This window comes from Vulpes vulpes, chromosome X, assembly GCF_048418805.1.
Source record: "Vulpes vulpes isolate BD-2025 chromosome X, VulVul3, whole genome shotgun sequence".
In the NCBI taxonomy this organism is placed as follows: Eukaryota; Metazoa; Chordata; class Mammalia; order Carnivora; family Canidae; genus Vulpes; species Vulpes vulpes.
The window spans coordinates 63,379,658-63,398,476 of NC_132796.1; the positions used below are offsets into that span (position 1 = coordinate 63,379,658).

General features: G+C 34.9%; 1 protein-coding gene across 1 annotated transcript in view; it reads left to right on the plus strand.

The window, feature by feature from the left end:
* The first annotated feature begins 478 nt into the window (after positions 1 to 478).
* DACH2 (dachshund family transcription factor 2) overlaps positions 479 to 18,819 on the plus strand; it is a 650,145-nt gene continuing 631,804 nt past the window's right edge. The window contains exon 1 of the mRNA XM_072745035.1: positions 479 to 1,221. Within this exon, the coding sequence (XP_072601136.1) occupies positions 707 to 1,221 (515 nt within the window). The 5' untranslated portion in view covers positions 479 to 706. The remainder of the gene's footprint in view (positions 1,222 to 18,819) is intronic.

Sequence of the window (18,819 nt, forward strand, 5' to 3'; positions counted from 1 at the left end):
TGTTTTACTTCTGTACTCACTAAAGTCTTTCTCCTGGAAGCTGGGCGAATCTGTCTCAGCCCCGCAGAGTTTGGGAGCAATGTGCAAATGGAATTGGAGCCGCCACCACCTTCTCTTGAATTGAACCCAAATGCAGAGTGGCGCGGGGTTCCAGAGAGGCACGTTTTGGAGTCCCGCTTTGTGTTCCCTCAACACTGGTGGGGCATGGAGGGGGAGAGGCTTGTAGCCTAGGCCACTTTGGGAGCTCTGTGTGATCACTGGACGTTCTCTCGTCTGACTGCTAGGCAAGAAGCGGATGAATCCTACTGCCCCCCTTTCAGGCTCCATCCTCCTTCACTAGCGAACCCAGAAAGGCCTCAGGTAGTTGGGAGGCCGGCCAGGGAGTCTCCACCTCCTTGCGGGGAGCAGCCATTCAGGGCGCTTGGGAGCCGAAGGGGGTGGGGTCCATTGGCTGGGGGATGCTGCCAGTCTTGGAAGGGGGTGTGTGGGGGGTGGGTTCTTGGACCGCCGCGCCTCCGGGCTACTAGCTGTTCCAGGGTAGTGGGTGAGCGTGAGCGAATGAGCTGGGCTACAGTAGACTTCAGAACAGTTTGGAGAGAGCCAAGCGCGCCACAGAGAGCGTGAGAGAGCGAAGGAGCGAGTGCGAATAGACCTAGAGGAGACAGGGCAAGAAAACAGGGCCCAAAGACCTACGGTTTGAGACTGAATGAGCATGGCTGTCTCCGCACCTCCGGTGATCTCTGCAACTTCCAGCGGTGCCGGCGTCCCACAGGGCTTATTTCGGGCAGAAACCTTGTACTCTACTCCTGGGGAACCTCCTCGTCTCAACCCTAATATGATCAACAGTTTCATGGCCAATAACCACAGCAGCAGCTCCAGGGGTGGCGGGATCGGGGGAGCCAGCGGAGGCAGCGGCAACACCAACACCAACGAGTGCAGGATGGTCGACATGCACGGTGTGAAGGTGGCTTCGTTCCTGATGGACGGTCAGGAACTGATTTGCCTGCCACAAGTCTTTGATCTCTTCCTTAAGCACCTGGTGGGAGGGTTGCACACGGTGTACACCAAGCTGAAGAGACTGGACATATCCCCCGTGGTGTGTACTGTGGAGCAGGTCCGGATCCTCCGCGGTCTGGGGGCCATCCAGCCTGGGGTGAACCGCTGCAAACTCATCACCAGAAAAGACTTCGAAACTTTGTTCACCGATTGCACCAATGCCAGGTGAGATATTCATTTTTTAGTTTGTTCTTCCCCCTTTGCCCTCTTCTGCATGTTTCATCACCCTCATCCAACTTTGCAGTGTCTTAACTAGCTTGCCCGTATTCTTCATGCTGTAAGTTGATGGGGAAAGAGGACTAGAAGGACTAATTGCCTATCCCTCTAGTCCCGGCTCGGTGGTAGGGCTTGGATCTAAGATAAGCCCCGTGCAAACTTCAGTTTGCTGTCCTCTACTGCAACTTTCCAGTCTTTCGCCCATATCTTGCATGGCTTATTGGCTGCTTGTGGTTATTTGTTAATTTCTTAATGTGGTTTTCATTCCTCTTTTGTGGCCTTACGGGTCGGATAGGTTTTCTCCTGAACACAGACACCAGGGACTTTCTAGGGGAGAAGCCTGGCAGAACTGTAACCTGGGCTCCTAAGCTAGCAATCCAGAACACTGCATTTGGGGGATGCAGAGGGTCCAAAGTCTAGAATCCATCCCAGAGGGTGATTCCTTCCTCATCCTGTGTATGTGTTGTGAGAGTACTAAGGGTGTGTGATGGTGGTGGTAGTGGCGGTGTGTGTAAGAGTGCGCCTGTGAGAGAGCAGAGACAAAAACACAGAAAGAGACAGAGAGCAAGAGCCCGCGAGCAAGAGAGCAGGAGCATATGAGGACATGTGCATATGCCTGCTGTGCAAAGCTCCCTGGTTCAGGATACAGTAAAACCGATGGATCCCATTTTATAAAAAAGAACGACAGCAGTCCTGCACTCGTCCTTTTTTGGGTCAAGGCAATGTGGGGCATAAAAGCTTGGGCTGGGAATCGGTTGGGGGTTCCGGGGGTTAAGGAGAAGTTGGAGAGGATGCTTCCAGCTCTTCTCCTCAGGCAAACAGTTGGAAGGATCCTTTTCCCCCAAAGAGAAGATTTCTTAAATGATGATGATCAGCTTCTCTGTAAGTGTACCTCCTTCATATGACAGTAGATAAATGTCCATTGGTGTATATCCATAAGCAAATTGTATTCAATGTTTCTAAGTTTAAAAAAGAAAGTAAGGTAAACTATATAGTCAAGATTATTTGACTTTTAAAAGACCCGCGAATTAGTCCTTGTAGTGTTTATTCCATCTTCAATCTGGTAATATCTGTTAGGCATGTACACATTTGGCATACAAACCAAGAAATCATCATCAGGTTAAAGGGAACAAAGAGTTTGGTTGTAAAACAGCACTACTGTTGATTATTTTGCAGAAAATTTCTGCAGAGGTAGACTTTCTCACAATGCATATTTAAATCATAAAAACCCTGGATTTACCAACTAAAAGGAACTCAATTGTTAACATCTGTTGTAAAATCCAAATTACTATGTATCGCTGAAGTATACTGACACCTTGTAAACTAACTGTTGCTGACTGCTACAATAAGATAATGCTACAGAACTTACAAGGGGACCTTTCTTCCCCCACTTTGAGCAGTGTCCTCCTGTGTTCTAGGAATTAAACAGAAAGCTGTTTATATGAGAACTTCTAAGTGATTCATATCTGGGGCTTACAAACCTGGTTTATTAGATCAGATTTTAAGGTAGATAGATGGTCTTAAAACACAAAGGATAACTGCTCCCATGATAAAATAAGCAATTATAACTTGTAAGAGTAGGAATGAAATCTTATTTTGACCACAAAGCACTTTACTAATACACAAACTCAGAAAGTTACCAGGGACTTCAGATGAGGGCCATGTAATTTAGGTGTTGCCAATTCAAAAAGACACATCTAAACAATTTTAAACATGAATACCTATCCCCCTCACTCCCTCCTTTACCCCTTCTCCCTTACAAACACCCATTATTAAAGTGGAACAATTATTACACGCAGAAATTTGTCCTATGTTAATAATTAATTTACACATCCTTGAGCAAAATCTATGACTTTCATTTAAAAATAGATTAGTATTTTAATGTAACTGATGCTTCCCTCTAAATAGAAACTTTTATTTAATTAATTTTTATTAGGGCTACTTACTGAAGGGAAACATAATATTATTCAGTATCAAGAGGCAGGTGTTCTTATACTATTTTTAGACTCTATTTTATATATGTTTTTAGGTTATTATTTTAATTCAGTTAAGTTTTATTTACTCCTTATCATTGCATTTACAATGCTAACTTTTTGGGGGGGCTTAAATTGCTTTTGTGTATATGCACGTATAAAGATGATAGAGAAATATTAAAAATATAAGAAATATGTATGAGTTATGCTGTGCCTCCTTTTGCATTTATTTCTTTATGGGCATGTTATTTATTAACATGCATTTTCTGTAAGTGTGTTGCAAGTGTTACAATATATGATCGTAAAAATTTATGAAATATATTCTATGAATGCAGCACATGAATGTAGTTGAGGAAAACTACTAGAAACACACCTATATTGCAATTTCTAGATAGTAAAAAACCCCACAATGTCTAGGGAAAATCTTATCAATGATAAAATAACATTACCAAATTTTATCACTACAAAATGCCCTCATAACCATGTTGTTAAAAACTACAAAAAAAATGATAACATATAATGGATGCTTTATGACTTTAGGTAACATTATTTACAGAAATGTGTACCTTGAATCATTCCCAACATATGAATGATTTTATAAAATTGTGAAATTATTATTTAAATCAACATTATTTCTATGACTTTTCTAGTCAGAGTAAAGGAAGGTAAGGGATGTAAATAGGAATGAGGCTCACAAGAGACAAAATAAGGTAGATGAGACAGACATGAAGCCAGTAAGATAAAAGAGATGTAGGACATGAGCAGAATGATGCTATGAGAGGAGGTGAAAGATGGATCAGAAGAACTTAAAGAGATGTCCAAAGAAATGAGCAACGAATCAATGGGGACTTGGCTAAAGAGGATTGTCACTGAGGACTCATGACTTAGTTCTTCTGGCTAAAGCGGGATGCAAGGAAAAAGTATATACATGTTCAGTGAGTAGAAACTCTTATATGCTATTCTTATTTGAGAAAAGAGATTCATCTTCATCTCTGATGAACAAATTTCCATAATACATTGTTCAAAGGAAGGCCTATTTGTAATGGTGTCATTGGCAATTTTCTTCTCCTACATAATAAACATTTCTTCCCCCTCTCTGTCAGTTAATTGAGGGAGAGTATATGTCCTGACTTAGGGAATTCTATTGAAATGCTTCCTACACTATTCCAGAAGACACAAAATAGACTATTTTCAAATTGGTCATTTTTGAAGACCTTAACGTATTGCCATTAAATCGCATTTGGATTTGTTCAGCTTAGGACATATTTTTATTAATGTGCACTGAAGAAAGGTAGATGAATAAAATACATATATGGTTGTTTCTTTGACAGTACTGAGAGTCACAAGAACTCTATCAGTGGTTTATATTAACTATTTTGTTATTAGCTAATTTTCAAAATATTCAAACTTGTCTTCCCAGAAAAGGAATTGGAAAATAATACCTGCCTTAGCTACTAGAGAATAGTAAAACTAAAAAAAATCTTGACTATACATTGTTTTATTAAATAAGTCGAGCTTTACATCACTGCAATTCCAAAAAGGCTATACAATATTTTTCCTTGATGCTTTCTTACTTCAGAAACTAGTTGCAGGGAGATTATTTTGAGGATCTTTAAGGAAATGATGATAAAAAGACCCAACCAAATGGGAAAAATTATCGTGTTTTAGATCTTTTTTTTTTTCAGCTAAAGCACTCTGATTTTTTTTAAAAAAAATATTATGCAACAAAACTTGGAGTTTTTAATATCAGAGCAGGCAGATTCAGAAAGCAAGTGTCTAAAAATATCACTCTCATGCAATGGATTTTCCTTACTAAATTTTTCAAAGTTTCATGCAGCAGTAGAATATTAAATTAAAAATTGGTATTCAGGGACGCCTGGGTGGCTTGGTGGTTGAGCGCCTGCTTTCCGCCCAGGGCATGATCCCGAGCTCCTGGGATCGAGTCCCACATCAGACTCCCTGCGTGAAGCCTTCTCTCTCTGCCTGTGTCTCTGCCTCTCTCTGTCTCTCTGTCTCTCTGTCTCTCTCTCTCTCATGAATAATTAAATAAATAAATAATAAATAAATAATAAATAAATAAATAAAAAATCTTTTAAAAATTGGTATTCGGTAACTGAAAAATCAGCACATTTTAGTGTTAATCTATTTTTACCTACCTATCTATATAAAAGTAACATTGTTAGATTTCATGAGTGGCATTTCATTTCATTTGAGGATCAACTGTTTAAATGTTATTTATTCATTTATGTATAGTTAAATGAATACTTGGAGAAACAATAATGTATGATTAAGAAAATATTTTAATGTATTTGGAGCCATGATTTGACATATATTCAAATGAGTAAAACTTATTGTTTTAAACTAAAAATTTAAATGATCCTATTGTGGTTGTTATTTTGACTGTGTGAACAGAACATAAATGGGCATCCATATAAGAATAACTTCATGTGAATTATGTCTTTAAAACAATTTAAAACTACTTTAAAATACAAGATATACAATTTTTGTTAGTAACTCAATGATTTCAGCTTTGTAAGTGTAAGTGTAAATATACACTTGAATATGGTTCATAATCTACACAAAATAGCAGTTTACTTTAACAATTGATGTTTTCATTCATAGGAAAGTTATACAAAACCAAATTTTTTAAGAACTTGGATCACTTTCCTGGGCTAATATTTTGTATTACTTAACATTTGCAGAAACAATAAAAATATTTTAGAAATTAATCTGGGCAGTAAATGCAGACATTTTATTTCATAGGATAATGAGGGGATAGTCAGATTGTCTATTACAAGCAGTCACTTAGTCGTCATTGCTGTCTTTTATTAGAAGAATGATGTCCAGATTATAATTAAAGCGATTTAATTATAATCTGCCAGTGCACAGAACTTCCACATGTACATTCATTTTAAATGTACACTTCTGTATAACCAACAATTTTTGTGTTTACCTAAATATTTTAGCTGGATTTAATATTTGTCCAAACACTCATTTACTAGGTCATGAATATTACATTAAAGAAATGATGCATGATATGAAGGAGAATTTCTTTGGATATATGTGTGTAATATTACCCTCAATGTATAGTACATGAATTCCAATAGTTAGGAAGTGATGGTCTTCAGATATTAATGCTTTACATGGTTTCATACAAGAACACCTAATACATGTATAAAATATTGTCTGAATTATTTGATGCTTTTTAAAGTAATTTTATTTTGTCTGAATGAAATTCCTACATGCTTTAAAAATGCTTCTAGCAGGCAAATATAATTGCGAGAAACCTTAATCACAATATATTATATTTCACTTGGCAATCTAGATCTTCAGGATCACTTTATCTGGTGCACTTAGAGATACGAATGATTTAGGTTTATCCGCTCTATACATTTAAAATATGTATTAAAATCACTCCAATTGACCAAAACTGAAAATATTGTTTTTGGAGAAAGGACGTAAAATCTTTCCCCAAAAGCAAAACAATTAGGTATTAATGATATTCTTGTTGCATATTCAAAAGGTCTTTGGTAGCATGTTTTCCTCCTTTTCTTTCCTTTCACCGTCTCAACCTGCAAAACTCTTCACTGTCACTTCAGATTACACAATTCTAAAAAGCAAAAACAACATTTAAACACATTTGCTTTGGAAGGGAAATTGAGCATTTGCACCCAATAAGCCTGATTGTGGAACTGCATGCAAATTGTGTTTTGATTTATCTCTTTTACACTTTTTTCCATTTGAATTGATCTTGCATTAATTTCACCAAGCGGCTCTGTGAGGCTGCAGATGTTGCCCTGTGTTTGATAAATCAATGAGACAGATCTCAATGAATCACTTCAGATGGATTCTCTGCTCAGTTTGATGTCTAGATGTTATTCTTAGCTTGTTATCGTGACAGATGCATTAATGTTCCCATACACTGCCAGCAATGTCAAAGAGATCAAAGCTTTTAAAGTGGCAGCATCCCTTTTTCCATTTTCTGCCAGAACAACTAAATTCATTTAATTTTATTTAGGAATCAGAGAAAAATATCAAATTAATCATGAGCTTCTTCATGGGAAAGATTCTTAATTTTCATGCTATATTAACTATTCCGAAATGGTGGAAATCAATATATTAAAACCTAAATATAGTGTAGCTACTTAAAAGTGCTCCCCACATTAATATTTTAATCATGGTAAGAAAAATGAGAATAAATAATATATGATTGGGACACATTGCAAGTGTCACTATAAATAGAATAATGCTGTATCTGAATTGATTACAGAAGTGTGTTAGTTTTTAAATCCTTACTAATAAGCTTCTTGTTGGCTTAATGCAGCTGTAATATACTCTTACCAAGGGATTTAGAACTCCTTTAGGATTTAATATTTCTTTTTAGTAGGAGGAGGATAGTTTGTCCACTGCATATTCATCATTTCCTCACTTTGTAAAGCTGAAAATCTTAGAAAAGTTTATTTCATTTTAGTATAATTCAGTTATTTATATTCTGGGTAATTATTTGTAAATCATTCAGTAATAATAAATGCTACTTTTATAATTTAATTTCCAAAATTGTAGAAAAGCATAGGCACACCAAAAGGAACTTTGTTATTACTCTAGTGAAATTTATTACCTATCTGCATTAAATATCATAGCAACCATACTTTATATCATTTAACCCAAAGCTTAATTACCTTGGTGTTAGGAGAGAAATAATTCTGTCAATTGTTGTGAAATATTTTGAGTTGAATGCTGTAGATTTAATAACGTTTTAGTTAATCTCTGATATTTAAAAATACAAATTTTAAAAAGGAGATTGAATTTTTCTCTTGTTCAACTCCCTGAAGAATATGTATTTTAAAAAATCAGCTCTTAGAGTTAGTTCCTCTTTGCAGGCCTTTACAGTATTCTTTCATAATAATTTTTTTTGCTTTATTAAAATAGGAAAACAGGAAATACTGTTAATTGATACCGTTGAGGTCTCAAATTCTTCAGGATAATTTTTATCTCCAAAGTTAGGCTAATTTTGGAAACTTAGGATATATACTATGATCTACAGTATAGTTTAAAAAGACATTTATAATGAAGTTTAATAAAGTTATGTACAGGGTTTTTTTCCCAAGATTTGCTTAAAACATGGGAATGTTTTCATGAAAAATTTTTTTTACCACATCTTTCTTTAGAGATAAATTTATAAATTAGAATTGATGAAATTATTATATTGAGAATGTGTATATAATATAGCTAAATTGAATATAATATAGTTAAAGAGCAAATTGATAAGTTTATCACTACCTATAATGATATCCTTAAATGAGAACTGAAATTATTACATAGAACAAAACCTTGAATTTGTAATAATTTCTAAGGAGTAAATTTTAACTTTAGTAATATTCATTGCAAGACTTCATTAAGCCTAATATTGTATATATTTTAGGTACTTAATTCACATTTGTTAAGTGAATACAATCATGCACACACATACACATTTATTCCTCATCAGAATTCTTTGCACAAATTGCCATTCCTTTGAAAAGCTAGGAAATAGTTACATAAGGTATACAGTTATTAAAGACACTAATCTTGAAATTTTAATTCTATTATAAAATCATTTGTAATCATGCCATAAACTTTTCACAAATATGCATATAAAGCTATCAAAATCTAATATATGAAATTAGAATTTGGAACTGAAATATACCTTTAAAGAAAAGATGACTTCTTGACATTTCCTTTTAGTGAAAACCCACAGAAGATGCTCTAATATTATGAATAGGCAAGAATTAATAAATAAGACAAGCCTACTACCTTAAAATCATTTTCAGCTATTTAGATTTATAATATTTGATATCAGTACCACCTGTAGTGACAGTTTACTTTTGATCATTCAAAAAGAAAATGCATGTTTATCCAAATTGAGGTGAGAAGAACAAGATTTTCCTCTTAGCCTGTGAATAGAAACACAAATACCTAAGAATTATGATTTACTTTTTTCCTAGATAAGCTCAAGACCCATTCAGTACAACATGAATTTACATGAAGTATCCCACCCCCCATCCATTTAAAGGAATAACTTAGTTCTTTCAGGTACAATTAATTTTGAAGAGTTAAATTTCCTTTCATCCAGGATCCCTGAGATTGAAACTACTCATACGTATGTACTATTTTGACCCATTAAAATTATCTAGTTTATTAGAACAAATGATGATGAAAAATTTGTAATTATGTTACTGGAATAATATATATAGGACAGGAACATTAAAAAATAATGAAACTATTTTTATTGCTATATAACCATTTTATTCTTAAACAAGTTGACTGCTTAATAGTGTATAATGTAGTGTGTAATGTAAGGTGTATAACATTAAATTGCAATTGTGTTCAATGATCTTATCAGGTTGCTGGCAACTGTTAGATTATAAGAGCATTTAGGCTACATTTATGCTTTTTATGTGATGAGCTAAAAAGAAAAAAAGTAATATTGACCTGTCTCTGGATTAAAGTTTGAAATGGGCAACAACCTGAACACAAAAGGCTTTTTTTTTTATGATTTCTCAGCTTGCCATTGATCTCCTAGTTTTATTGCATTCATTATTTATTAAAAGAATTTGCAAGCTAAACATAACGTTAAGCTAGTTTGCACACAGGGACTGCACTTAGGAAATTGAATGGAAATTGCATTAGAGATGAACATCTGTGCTATTTTTCCACTCGTGTGTATGGGTTTGTATAAAAGGTGTATTGGATTAACAGTTATAACCATTATAGCTTTACAGCAATATGTTAGATTCTGAGCTTTTAGTTATTTTGGAAGAAGTCTGTCTCTCACTTATTTGTCTAAAAAGCATAGTTAATAGCATCACAAACAATATTGGGATAAATTTATTTTTAATTTTATTTGTTAAATGCATTATCTAAATTATGTATCAATTTTGAGATATCCTTCTGTATTGAAGTAAAAACATTTAATAAAAATACATACATAATTATCATTTAAGACCATTCTATCTCTTAATGGCTTTAGATAGTAGGGAGGGTATTATGCTGAGTGAAATAAGTCAATCGGAGAAGGACAAGCAGTGTATGTTCTCATTCATTTGGGGAATATAAATAATAGTGAAAGGGAATATAAAGGAAGGGAGAAGAAATGTTGGGAAATATCAGAAGGGAGACAGAACATAAAGACTCCTAACTCGGGGAAACGAACTAGGGGTGGTGGAAGGGGGGAGGAGGGCGGGTGTTGGAGGGGAATGGGTGACGGGCACTGAGGTGGACACTTGACGGGATGAGCACTGGGTGTTTTTCTGTATGTTGGTAAATTGAACACCAATAAAAATTAATTTAAAAAAAAAAAAAGATAGTAGACTACATAGGTGCAATTTACATAGTACTTATTTTAAGGATGTTGAGTTTAGTGCCGTATTAAAGCACACCAAAAATCAGATAAACTATATAAAAACTTTAACGTGACCATCCATAAAATGTTACTATATCTGTATGTTAGTCCTTGATCCTTCTGGAAGGATAATAACCATATAGATACTGAAGACTCACTTTATATAACAGTATGAACAATAGAGTAGGACGCTGTATGATATGGTTCTCATCTTGAATTCCATCCAAGGAAACTTATTTACAAGAATTTAAGAGTACCTCAACTGAAATGGTTCTCCACAGGACATAAGTTGTATCTTTATGCAGTGTTGTCTTTAATCTGTAGACATTTGGAAGACTCTATCAATTCGATTATTGGAATTGAAATAAGAACTTCTTCACAACCATTTTGATCTTATGATTAGATTTGTTGTGACTCTGCATGTGCACGAGTGCGTTTGTGTGTAAAGTATACTATGTGATGCCATTGTTTTAGTTGCTGCAAACAGTGAACACAACAGTCTGTTCTGTCATGGAGCTTATATTCTAGAATCATGCTGTCTTTAGCTTAGGGAACATAAACCATATATCCTCTCTCTTATATTTGCTAAATTGTGAAATCTTTGTGATTACAATTTTTTTGCCAAATATCTATTGTTGAATACTTCAATTTCCTTCTTCATATCTGCTGTGTGTTTTATCAGTAAACACTAGATTTTTTTTAGTCTTTAGAATTATACCAGAAAGTTTCAACTAAAAATAGTTAGAAAGAAAACACAATATTTTAGTTTTATGAACGTATAGAATTACTCATGTTATAAATAAAATGCATACCAAGAGGAGATTGGAATAAAACAGGTATTTCTACTTCAGAATGGCTGTATTTAATTGACTTTAGTATCTTTTCTCTGACATATATTTGCTGAGTCCTTATGATATGAGCCCTTAAAAATTCACACAATTAGTCATTCTGTGAGATGTTTTTGTAGTAAAATGTGCAACTGTGGATTAAAAAACATGTTTTCCCCATGTAAAAAAACTTACTTTCATTTGTGTTATAATTTTAAATAGATTCTCAAGCTTAGAGTTTGATTTGCTTTGCAAAATTATTTGCAAATGTAATTATTAAACATAATTAAATGTTTAATATTAACATTAAGCCTGATGCTTTGAAGATAGCCTGTGTTCTGCTAAACTTCTGATTTTATTTTGTAAAAAAAATTATGAGTAACCTCCAGGTTTTTATTTGAGGAAGACGAAAGGGAAGTTTTTTCATAGAAAAAAATTTACTGCATAGTATGTTTTGTGTATAGTACACAAGTTTTAGGTCTCATTTTATAAGCCAATTAGAATATTCAGTTTGAACACACACGCACATGCACACACACACACACACACTATATATATAACATATATAATGTTAACTGTATTTAAATATTATAAACATGTTTACATTTATATATAAGATATTTTTCAAGTCATTTCATTTGTCACTTCATTTCAACAAATATTTAATAAGTAATACTATTCATCTGTACAAGGCTACTTATCAAGGGGAACATCATGATCTTAAAAACTATCCAAATTCTTATTTTTCTTATCTCCAGATTATATATGTAGAGTTTTATTGCTACATGGTTAACTCTCAGCTAACCTATATTAATGCAGGGAATAGCAAATGTGTGCAATTCAAAATTATGGAAAATTAAAGCAACATTAATTAGGCTTTGCAGTGCATTATAAAATGTTTATGGCATATTTACCTCTCTAAATATATTTTGCTTATTCTAATATTAAATTGTGTTCACATTTTATGAGTATTCACTGGTGGAAAGGAGACATAGCCAAGAAGCATGCTAAGATTGTATTAATTCTGAAATTAAATGCTTCATATAGAAAAATCTAAAGTGAATAAAGCATAAACAGACATAGAGCTGATATGTTATAGCTAAAAGCAGTGTGCTGGATCATGTTAGTGATTAACTAAAGTATATTTTGCTTGAAATTATTCTTATGTTATCTATGGAAAGATTTATATACTTAATGGATATAGTAGTCATTACAGCTATTAGCAGATTAAAACCTGGAAAACTACATGAAGCCAGTTGTTGATTTTAATATGTTTTACTCTGCTTAGGTCCCTTAAATAACCATCTCTCATAAACTAAACAAATATTTGTTGACAGAGAAATCATGACTTTTGGATTAAAACACATTAATTAATATAGCATTAAATTACTTTTGTGAAGAGTTTCTATTCTTTAATGAGAATATTTAATTGATTTTCAGCTTGCAATTTTAAAAAATGAAACATTATAGTCTTAATGCCAGTCATGTCCCGCAAGAGTGGTCATTTTGATGATGGGCACATGTTGAACACTTTGACCTCTGAAGAGCGTAGTAACTGCTCCAGAGCTTAGTTGATATGAGTACATTTAATATAGCTAATTTCTTTTATTTGCGGTTGTTTTGGATTTGTCCTTGTCATACTAAAAGACTGACAGGCTTTTGTTATTTTAGGGACATGTTCTTTTTCATAAGGTTGTGTGATGTTTACATAATCTACATGTTGCCAGAGTCTAAAGCTTTTCTTATTCTTCACAATTTAGTCCCATTGAATTGGGTGATTGCTCTTCTCTGTATTGTTTCTTTTTCAAGAAGGCTCTCCACTTTTTAAAAAAGGATTTTATTTATTTATTCATGAGAGACACAGATTGAGAGGCAGAGACATAGGCAGAAGTAGAAGCAAGCTCCCGGCAGGGAGCCCCATGCAGGACTGGGACTTGATCTGGGGATTGGGGGGGGGATCATGCCCTGACCCAAAGGCAGACGCTCAATCACTGAGCCACCTTGGTGTCCTGGGCTCTCAGTTTTTAAATGTAAATAAAACTCGAGGAATTCCCCCATTTAGATATTTTTCTGTATTAGTGGTAAAAATGTAAAAGTATTGGTCTCATGGATTCATGTTTCATCATCAAAGAAGGTGCAGTGGATCTCAATTAAAAGTTTTCTGCCCAATTAGGAAAGCTCTTTTTTTAATTTATTTTATTTTATTTTTAAGATTTCATTTATTTATCTGAGAGATAGATAGATAGAGAGAGAGAGAGAGAAGAGAAACGCAGAGGGAGAAGCAGGCTCCCTGTGGAGCAAGGAGCCAGGTGTAGGACTGGATCCCAGGGCTCTGGGATCATGACTTGAGCCAATGGCAGACACTTTGCCACTTAGCCACCCAGGTGCCTGGAAGACTCTTATTTTTTTTTTAAATGTTAATATTTATAGTAATCTCCACACCCAGTGTGGGCCTTGAACCCACAACCTGGAGATCAAGAGTCTTATGTTCCACTGACTGAGCCAGCCATGTGCCCCAGTTAGGTAGACTCTTGATTTAAAGAGAGGAGGACTGTAATTTGGGTAATGTTAGCATTGATACAGTTCCATTTGGTCATGGAAAAAGGAATGAAGCTAAATAAGGTTGGAAAAAACTTGATGAGAAAATATTTCTTATGGAAATATTGAATGGATTGGGAAGTAGCTGATAGATGAGAGGCACGAAATATACTGTGGACTGATGAAGGCTTTTTGACAGTTTTTAAATGAATTATCACATTTAGTTGCATTCATTTTATTTTAGTGGTTATTTTAAGAAGATTCATTAATAGGAACAGAAAGCATAAAAATATTAGCTCTAAATAAAAATAAAAACATTAATGGTCAATGTGGAAATGTTATTCCATTGAGGTGAACTGGTGGCATTTGAAACCATAAGAGAACATTTGAGTATGTCTTGTCACTAAAATATTTGTTTACTATGCTAGTAAATGTTAATTTATTTTGTAAAATATTTTATACAGCATCCACTTATATTTCTTCTGTAAGTTCCATTACTATTATTGGTCTATTAGCCTGTTTCTAGCTTGCCATAGTACATTTTTAAAATACATGTTGACTGTGAATTTTTTTAAGAGGGTTACATTTTGCCTTTGGGTATGTATGCACAGTTTTTATTGTATTCAATAGTAGCTAAGTGTGCATTTTAGAAAGTAATTTGAACTACTGCATTCAAGTTTAATGAACATTGAAATTTGAATTAAAGAACATCGAAGTGGAATTTTTATCATTTTTGTATTTAATAAGTACAGTGAAGTTTAAATATTTCCTTCATGCCTTCTGCCTGAAAATATATCTGGAAGCTTAAAATTACTAGCTAGGTATAATAGTAAAAACTTTACATGTATATACTGGTACATAGTTTATATGGTGCTTACAATATATAGTAGCTCATTTAATCTGATCATTAGAATAGTCTGCTTTTACAATTTTGTTGTCAAATGTCTAAATTTTTATAAACAGATGGCTGATCATTTTATGACATGGTACTTCTGAGGATCACTTAATCTCATTTAGATTTTTTTCACTCAATGCTAAATCAGCATCATCTATAGTTATAATGAAACTAATAATGCTTCTGGGAAATAATAGTACCTTATGTTTGTGCAGAAGTTCACAGGCTACAAAGCTTGTTCATGCACTATCTGCATTTACCTCACAGCAACTATGTGAGGCAGGTCATCTGATCATGAATTTAGGTGAGAAAACTGAAATGTGGGCAAGTGAAGTGAATTGCTTAAGGCCATTCAATCTAGAACAGGTAGAGCTAGTTCTTGAATGTAAGTCTTCTGTTTACCTTCTCTGGTACGATAAGCTCTCTATGCTGTCTCTGAAAAGGTAAGTCTTGATGGATGAATTTGAGCAAACAAGTTTAGTCAGGTGGTGGATTGTTCCAGTTATTCATAGAATTATGTGAAAACTAGAAGTGGGAAATAGAGATAAGCAAACTAGTAGGAGATAAGCACTACACAGGAGCTTCCGTAGAAGTTACATGCTCTGATAGGAGATACTTCCTTTTAATGATGATGTTTCAGAAATACAGTAACTAAACTCTCTTCATCGTGACTCAATTCCATATGCATCTACAGGAGGTTTTGGGAACCAACAAAACTTAACATTTTGAATGGAAAAGTGAAAGGAATAATAACAATTCAAAAAAAGTGTGTAGAGATGGCAGCAGCTCATCAAAGCATAATATTGAAAGAATTAATGAAATTGGGACCTAGAGGCACATGGGTGGCTCAGACGGTTAAGTGTCTGCCTTTGGCTCAGGTTGTGATCCCAGAGTCCTGGGATGGTTCCCCTTGTCAGTCTCCCTACTCTGCTTCTCCCTTTCCCCCTGCTGCTCCCCCTGTTTGTGCTCTCTCTCCTGCTGTGTCAAATAAATAAATAAAATATTTTTTTAAAAAATTGGGACCTAGTTATTAAAAAATATAAATTGTCTCTTGTGTCCAGAATATTATGTTAGGATTTGTAGGTACCTTTAGAGAGCTTTAAATTTTGTTGTAGGGACAAGGCATACACACATAAAAAGATTATGTCATTCATTCATTCGTCAAATAGCTATTGGGTGTCTATTCTGTGTCAGGAACTCTTCTAGGTGCTTGGGATACATCCATTAAAAAGAAAGTTCCCTGCTCTTGGAAAGGTGGTTATATTCTAGGGTATGGTAGTGTGGATGGAAGAAGACAATAAACATTATCCATAATAAAGAAATCAATTATATTGTAAGAAGGTGGTTAGTGCTATGGAAAATATAAAGTAGAGCAAGGTAAAGGTATGGGGGGAATTGGAGTTGTTTGCAATTTTAAATAGAATGGGTATTATAGCTCCGTTGAAAATGTGAGCTTTGTTCACAAATTTGAAAGGGAGGGAAGTAAGCTAAGCTAAATCTGGGGAAGAGTGTCCTAGGCTGAGAAAACAGTGTGATCAAAAAGCCCTAAAGCAGGAGTATAACTAGCAGTTTTGAGGAAGAGTAAGGAGGCTAGTGACGCTGGAGTGTAATGAACTGAGGGGAAGAATAGTGGGAATAAGATTATAATGGTAATGTTGGTGGGGGTTATATAGGGCCTTTAAGCCATTTTTTTAAAACTGAATGAAATGAGGAGTCACTGCAGAGTTTTGTGCAAGGCTGTAGCAGGATTTGACTTAGGTTTTTAAAGGATCACTCTGGCTGCTAGGTTGAGAATAGGCTTAATTAAAGTGGGGCAAGGGTAGAAGCAGTCAGGATGCTATTGCAGTAAAACAGGAGAGAGGTGGTGGTGGTAAACACCATAGTGGTAGAGTAGAGGTAGTAGGAATTATATTCTGAATAGATTTTGAAGGTAAAACCAATAGGACTTCCTGATGGATTAGACACTGAATGTGAGAGAAGACAGTCATTAATAACTCCAAGGTTTTGGTCTGAGCAACTGAGAAGATTAAGTTTCTATCATTTCACAAGGGGAAGGCTGTAGGTGGAACAGATTTGGGATAAAGTTCAGGAGTCTAGCTTTATACTTGTTAGTTTATAGATATCTTTTTTGCTTTTACAGCAGAGATACAGAGTGGTCATTGGATAAAGAAGTCTGGAATTTGGAAGAGACATCTGGACAAGAGTTATAAATTTAGGACAGTAGCAATTGTAAATAGACAAGAGGAGTTTCAAGGATGGAGTCCTGAGTCACATCAACTCAAAGGTGATGAAGAAGAGGAGGAATCAGCAAAAGACTGAGAAAGAAAATCCAGTGAAATTAGAAAAAAAAAAACCCAAGAGAGAGTGGTGTCCCAGAGCTAGGCAAAGAGAATGCATCAAAAAGGAAGGAGTGATCAACCATATCAAATGCTGTTAATCAGTAAAACAAAAAACAAAAAAACAAAAAACACGAGGACAAAGAACTGGCCATTAGATGAGACAATGGAAGTCATTGGTGATCTTGATGAGAGCAGTTTGATTGGAAAAACTTGAAGGAAAAGTCTAAGTGACGTGTTTAAGATAGAATAGGAGGAGAGGAATTGGAGACAGAGTAGAGACAACTCTTTCCAGGGATTTGCTGCAAAGATAGTATACAACTCAAGGTGGGAGAGAGTAGCTTGAAAGCATGGAGTAATGGATCAAGAAGTTATTATATATTATTAAGATGGAAGACATAACAGCATGTGCAGTCAGCAATTTTCCAGTAGAAATTTTAAAAAATTTATGTAGGAAAGAGAGAGGAGTATTGCTGAAGTGATATTCTTGAATAGGAGAGAGTGGATAGGTTCCAGTGCACAAGTAAAGTCATCAGTTTGGGATAAGAGCAAGGTTAGTTCCATCTCCAGATCGGAAAGCCTAATTATGTAAATAAAGATTCTGGTTGATCTGGTATTGGAACTCCATGGAAGACTCCTTCGATTAGTTGGGAGGACTGGAAAGGAAGTTGGAGGTTTGAGAAGAAAAAGAGAGTGTATAATAGCCATCTCAGTGAAGAGAGTGAACTATTAAAGAGCTTTAGTATGATTCCCAGTCAACGTCAAATGCCTTTTGACATTTATGATCACTAATTCAAAATGGTTGGTGTGCTTGTATGTATTAATTCCACTTATGTGGAGCTGCATCAGTACTGGTGCAACATAGGCAAATAATTGGATTTAATTAGATTTATGGTTTTGCTAAGTGGTGTGAGTATAACAAAAGCAAAGGGGGCAAGATAGTTGAAGGTTTAGCAAAAAGCGATTATAATGGATGACAATGCATTTTAAACTGCTAAGGAAAAAAGAGGGCATCAGGGAGGTGAGAGACAGTAAAGGATGGTGGTGTAGATCAATTGGATGTTTCAAGAAGAGGTCAAAGGATTGTTGAAGTGGGAGTATTAGAAGGTGTGAACCAGAAAGAAGTAGTGAGGGTCAGAAAGTAGGATTCACGAAATAAAAATATGGAAATGTTGCAGTTACTGGTAAATTACGAGGTTTAGGATAAGACCATGGGCATGAGTGGCTGAAGTAAAGAGGGCAAGATATTTAGAGGAGAGAATGTCAAAGAACTGAAAGGCCCGTGTGTTGGTCATATCTTCTATGTGTACACAGTTCACTGAAATCGCTAAGGATTCAGAGAGGAGTCAATGTATCATATTTCAAATTTTGTACTACATATAGGGATGACATCAGAGTAAGCTTTGTTAAAAAAAAACTATTTTTTAACTAAATTACTAAAATTTTAAAGCTAAAGTTGCTGGAATTAAGAACCCAGGGAACTCAACCTGACCAAAATTTAAAAAGTAGACCTCATTCACGATATTATGAAGGTTTCAATATTCACTCTAACAGTCCTTGTTTTGCCATGAGCATGCTGTGCTTTATTTAAATTGCC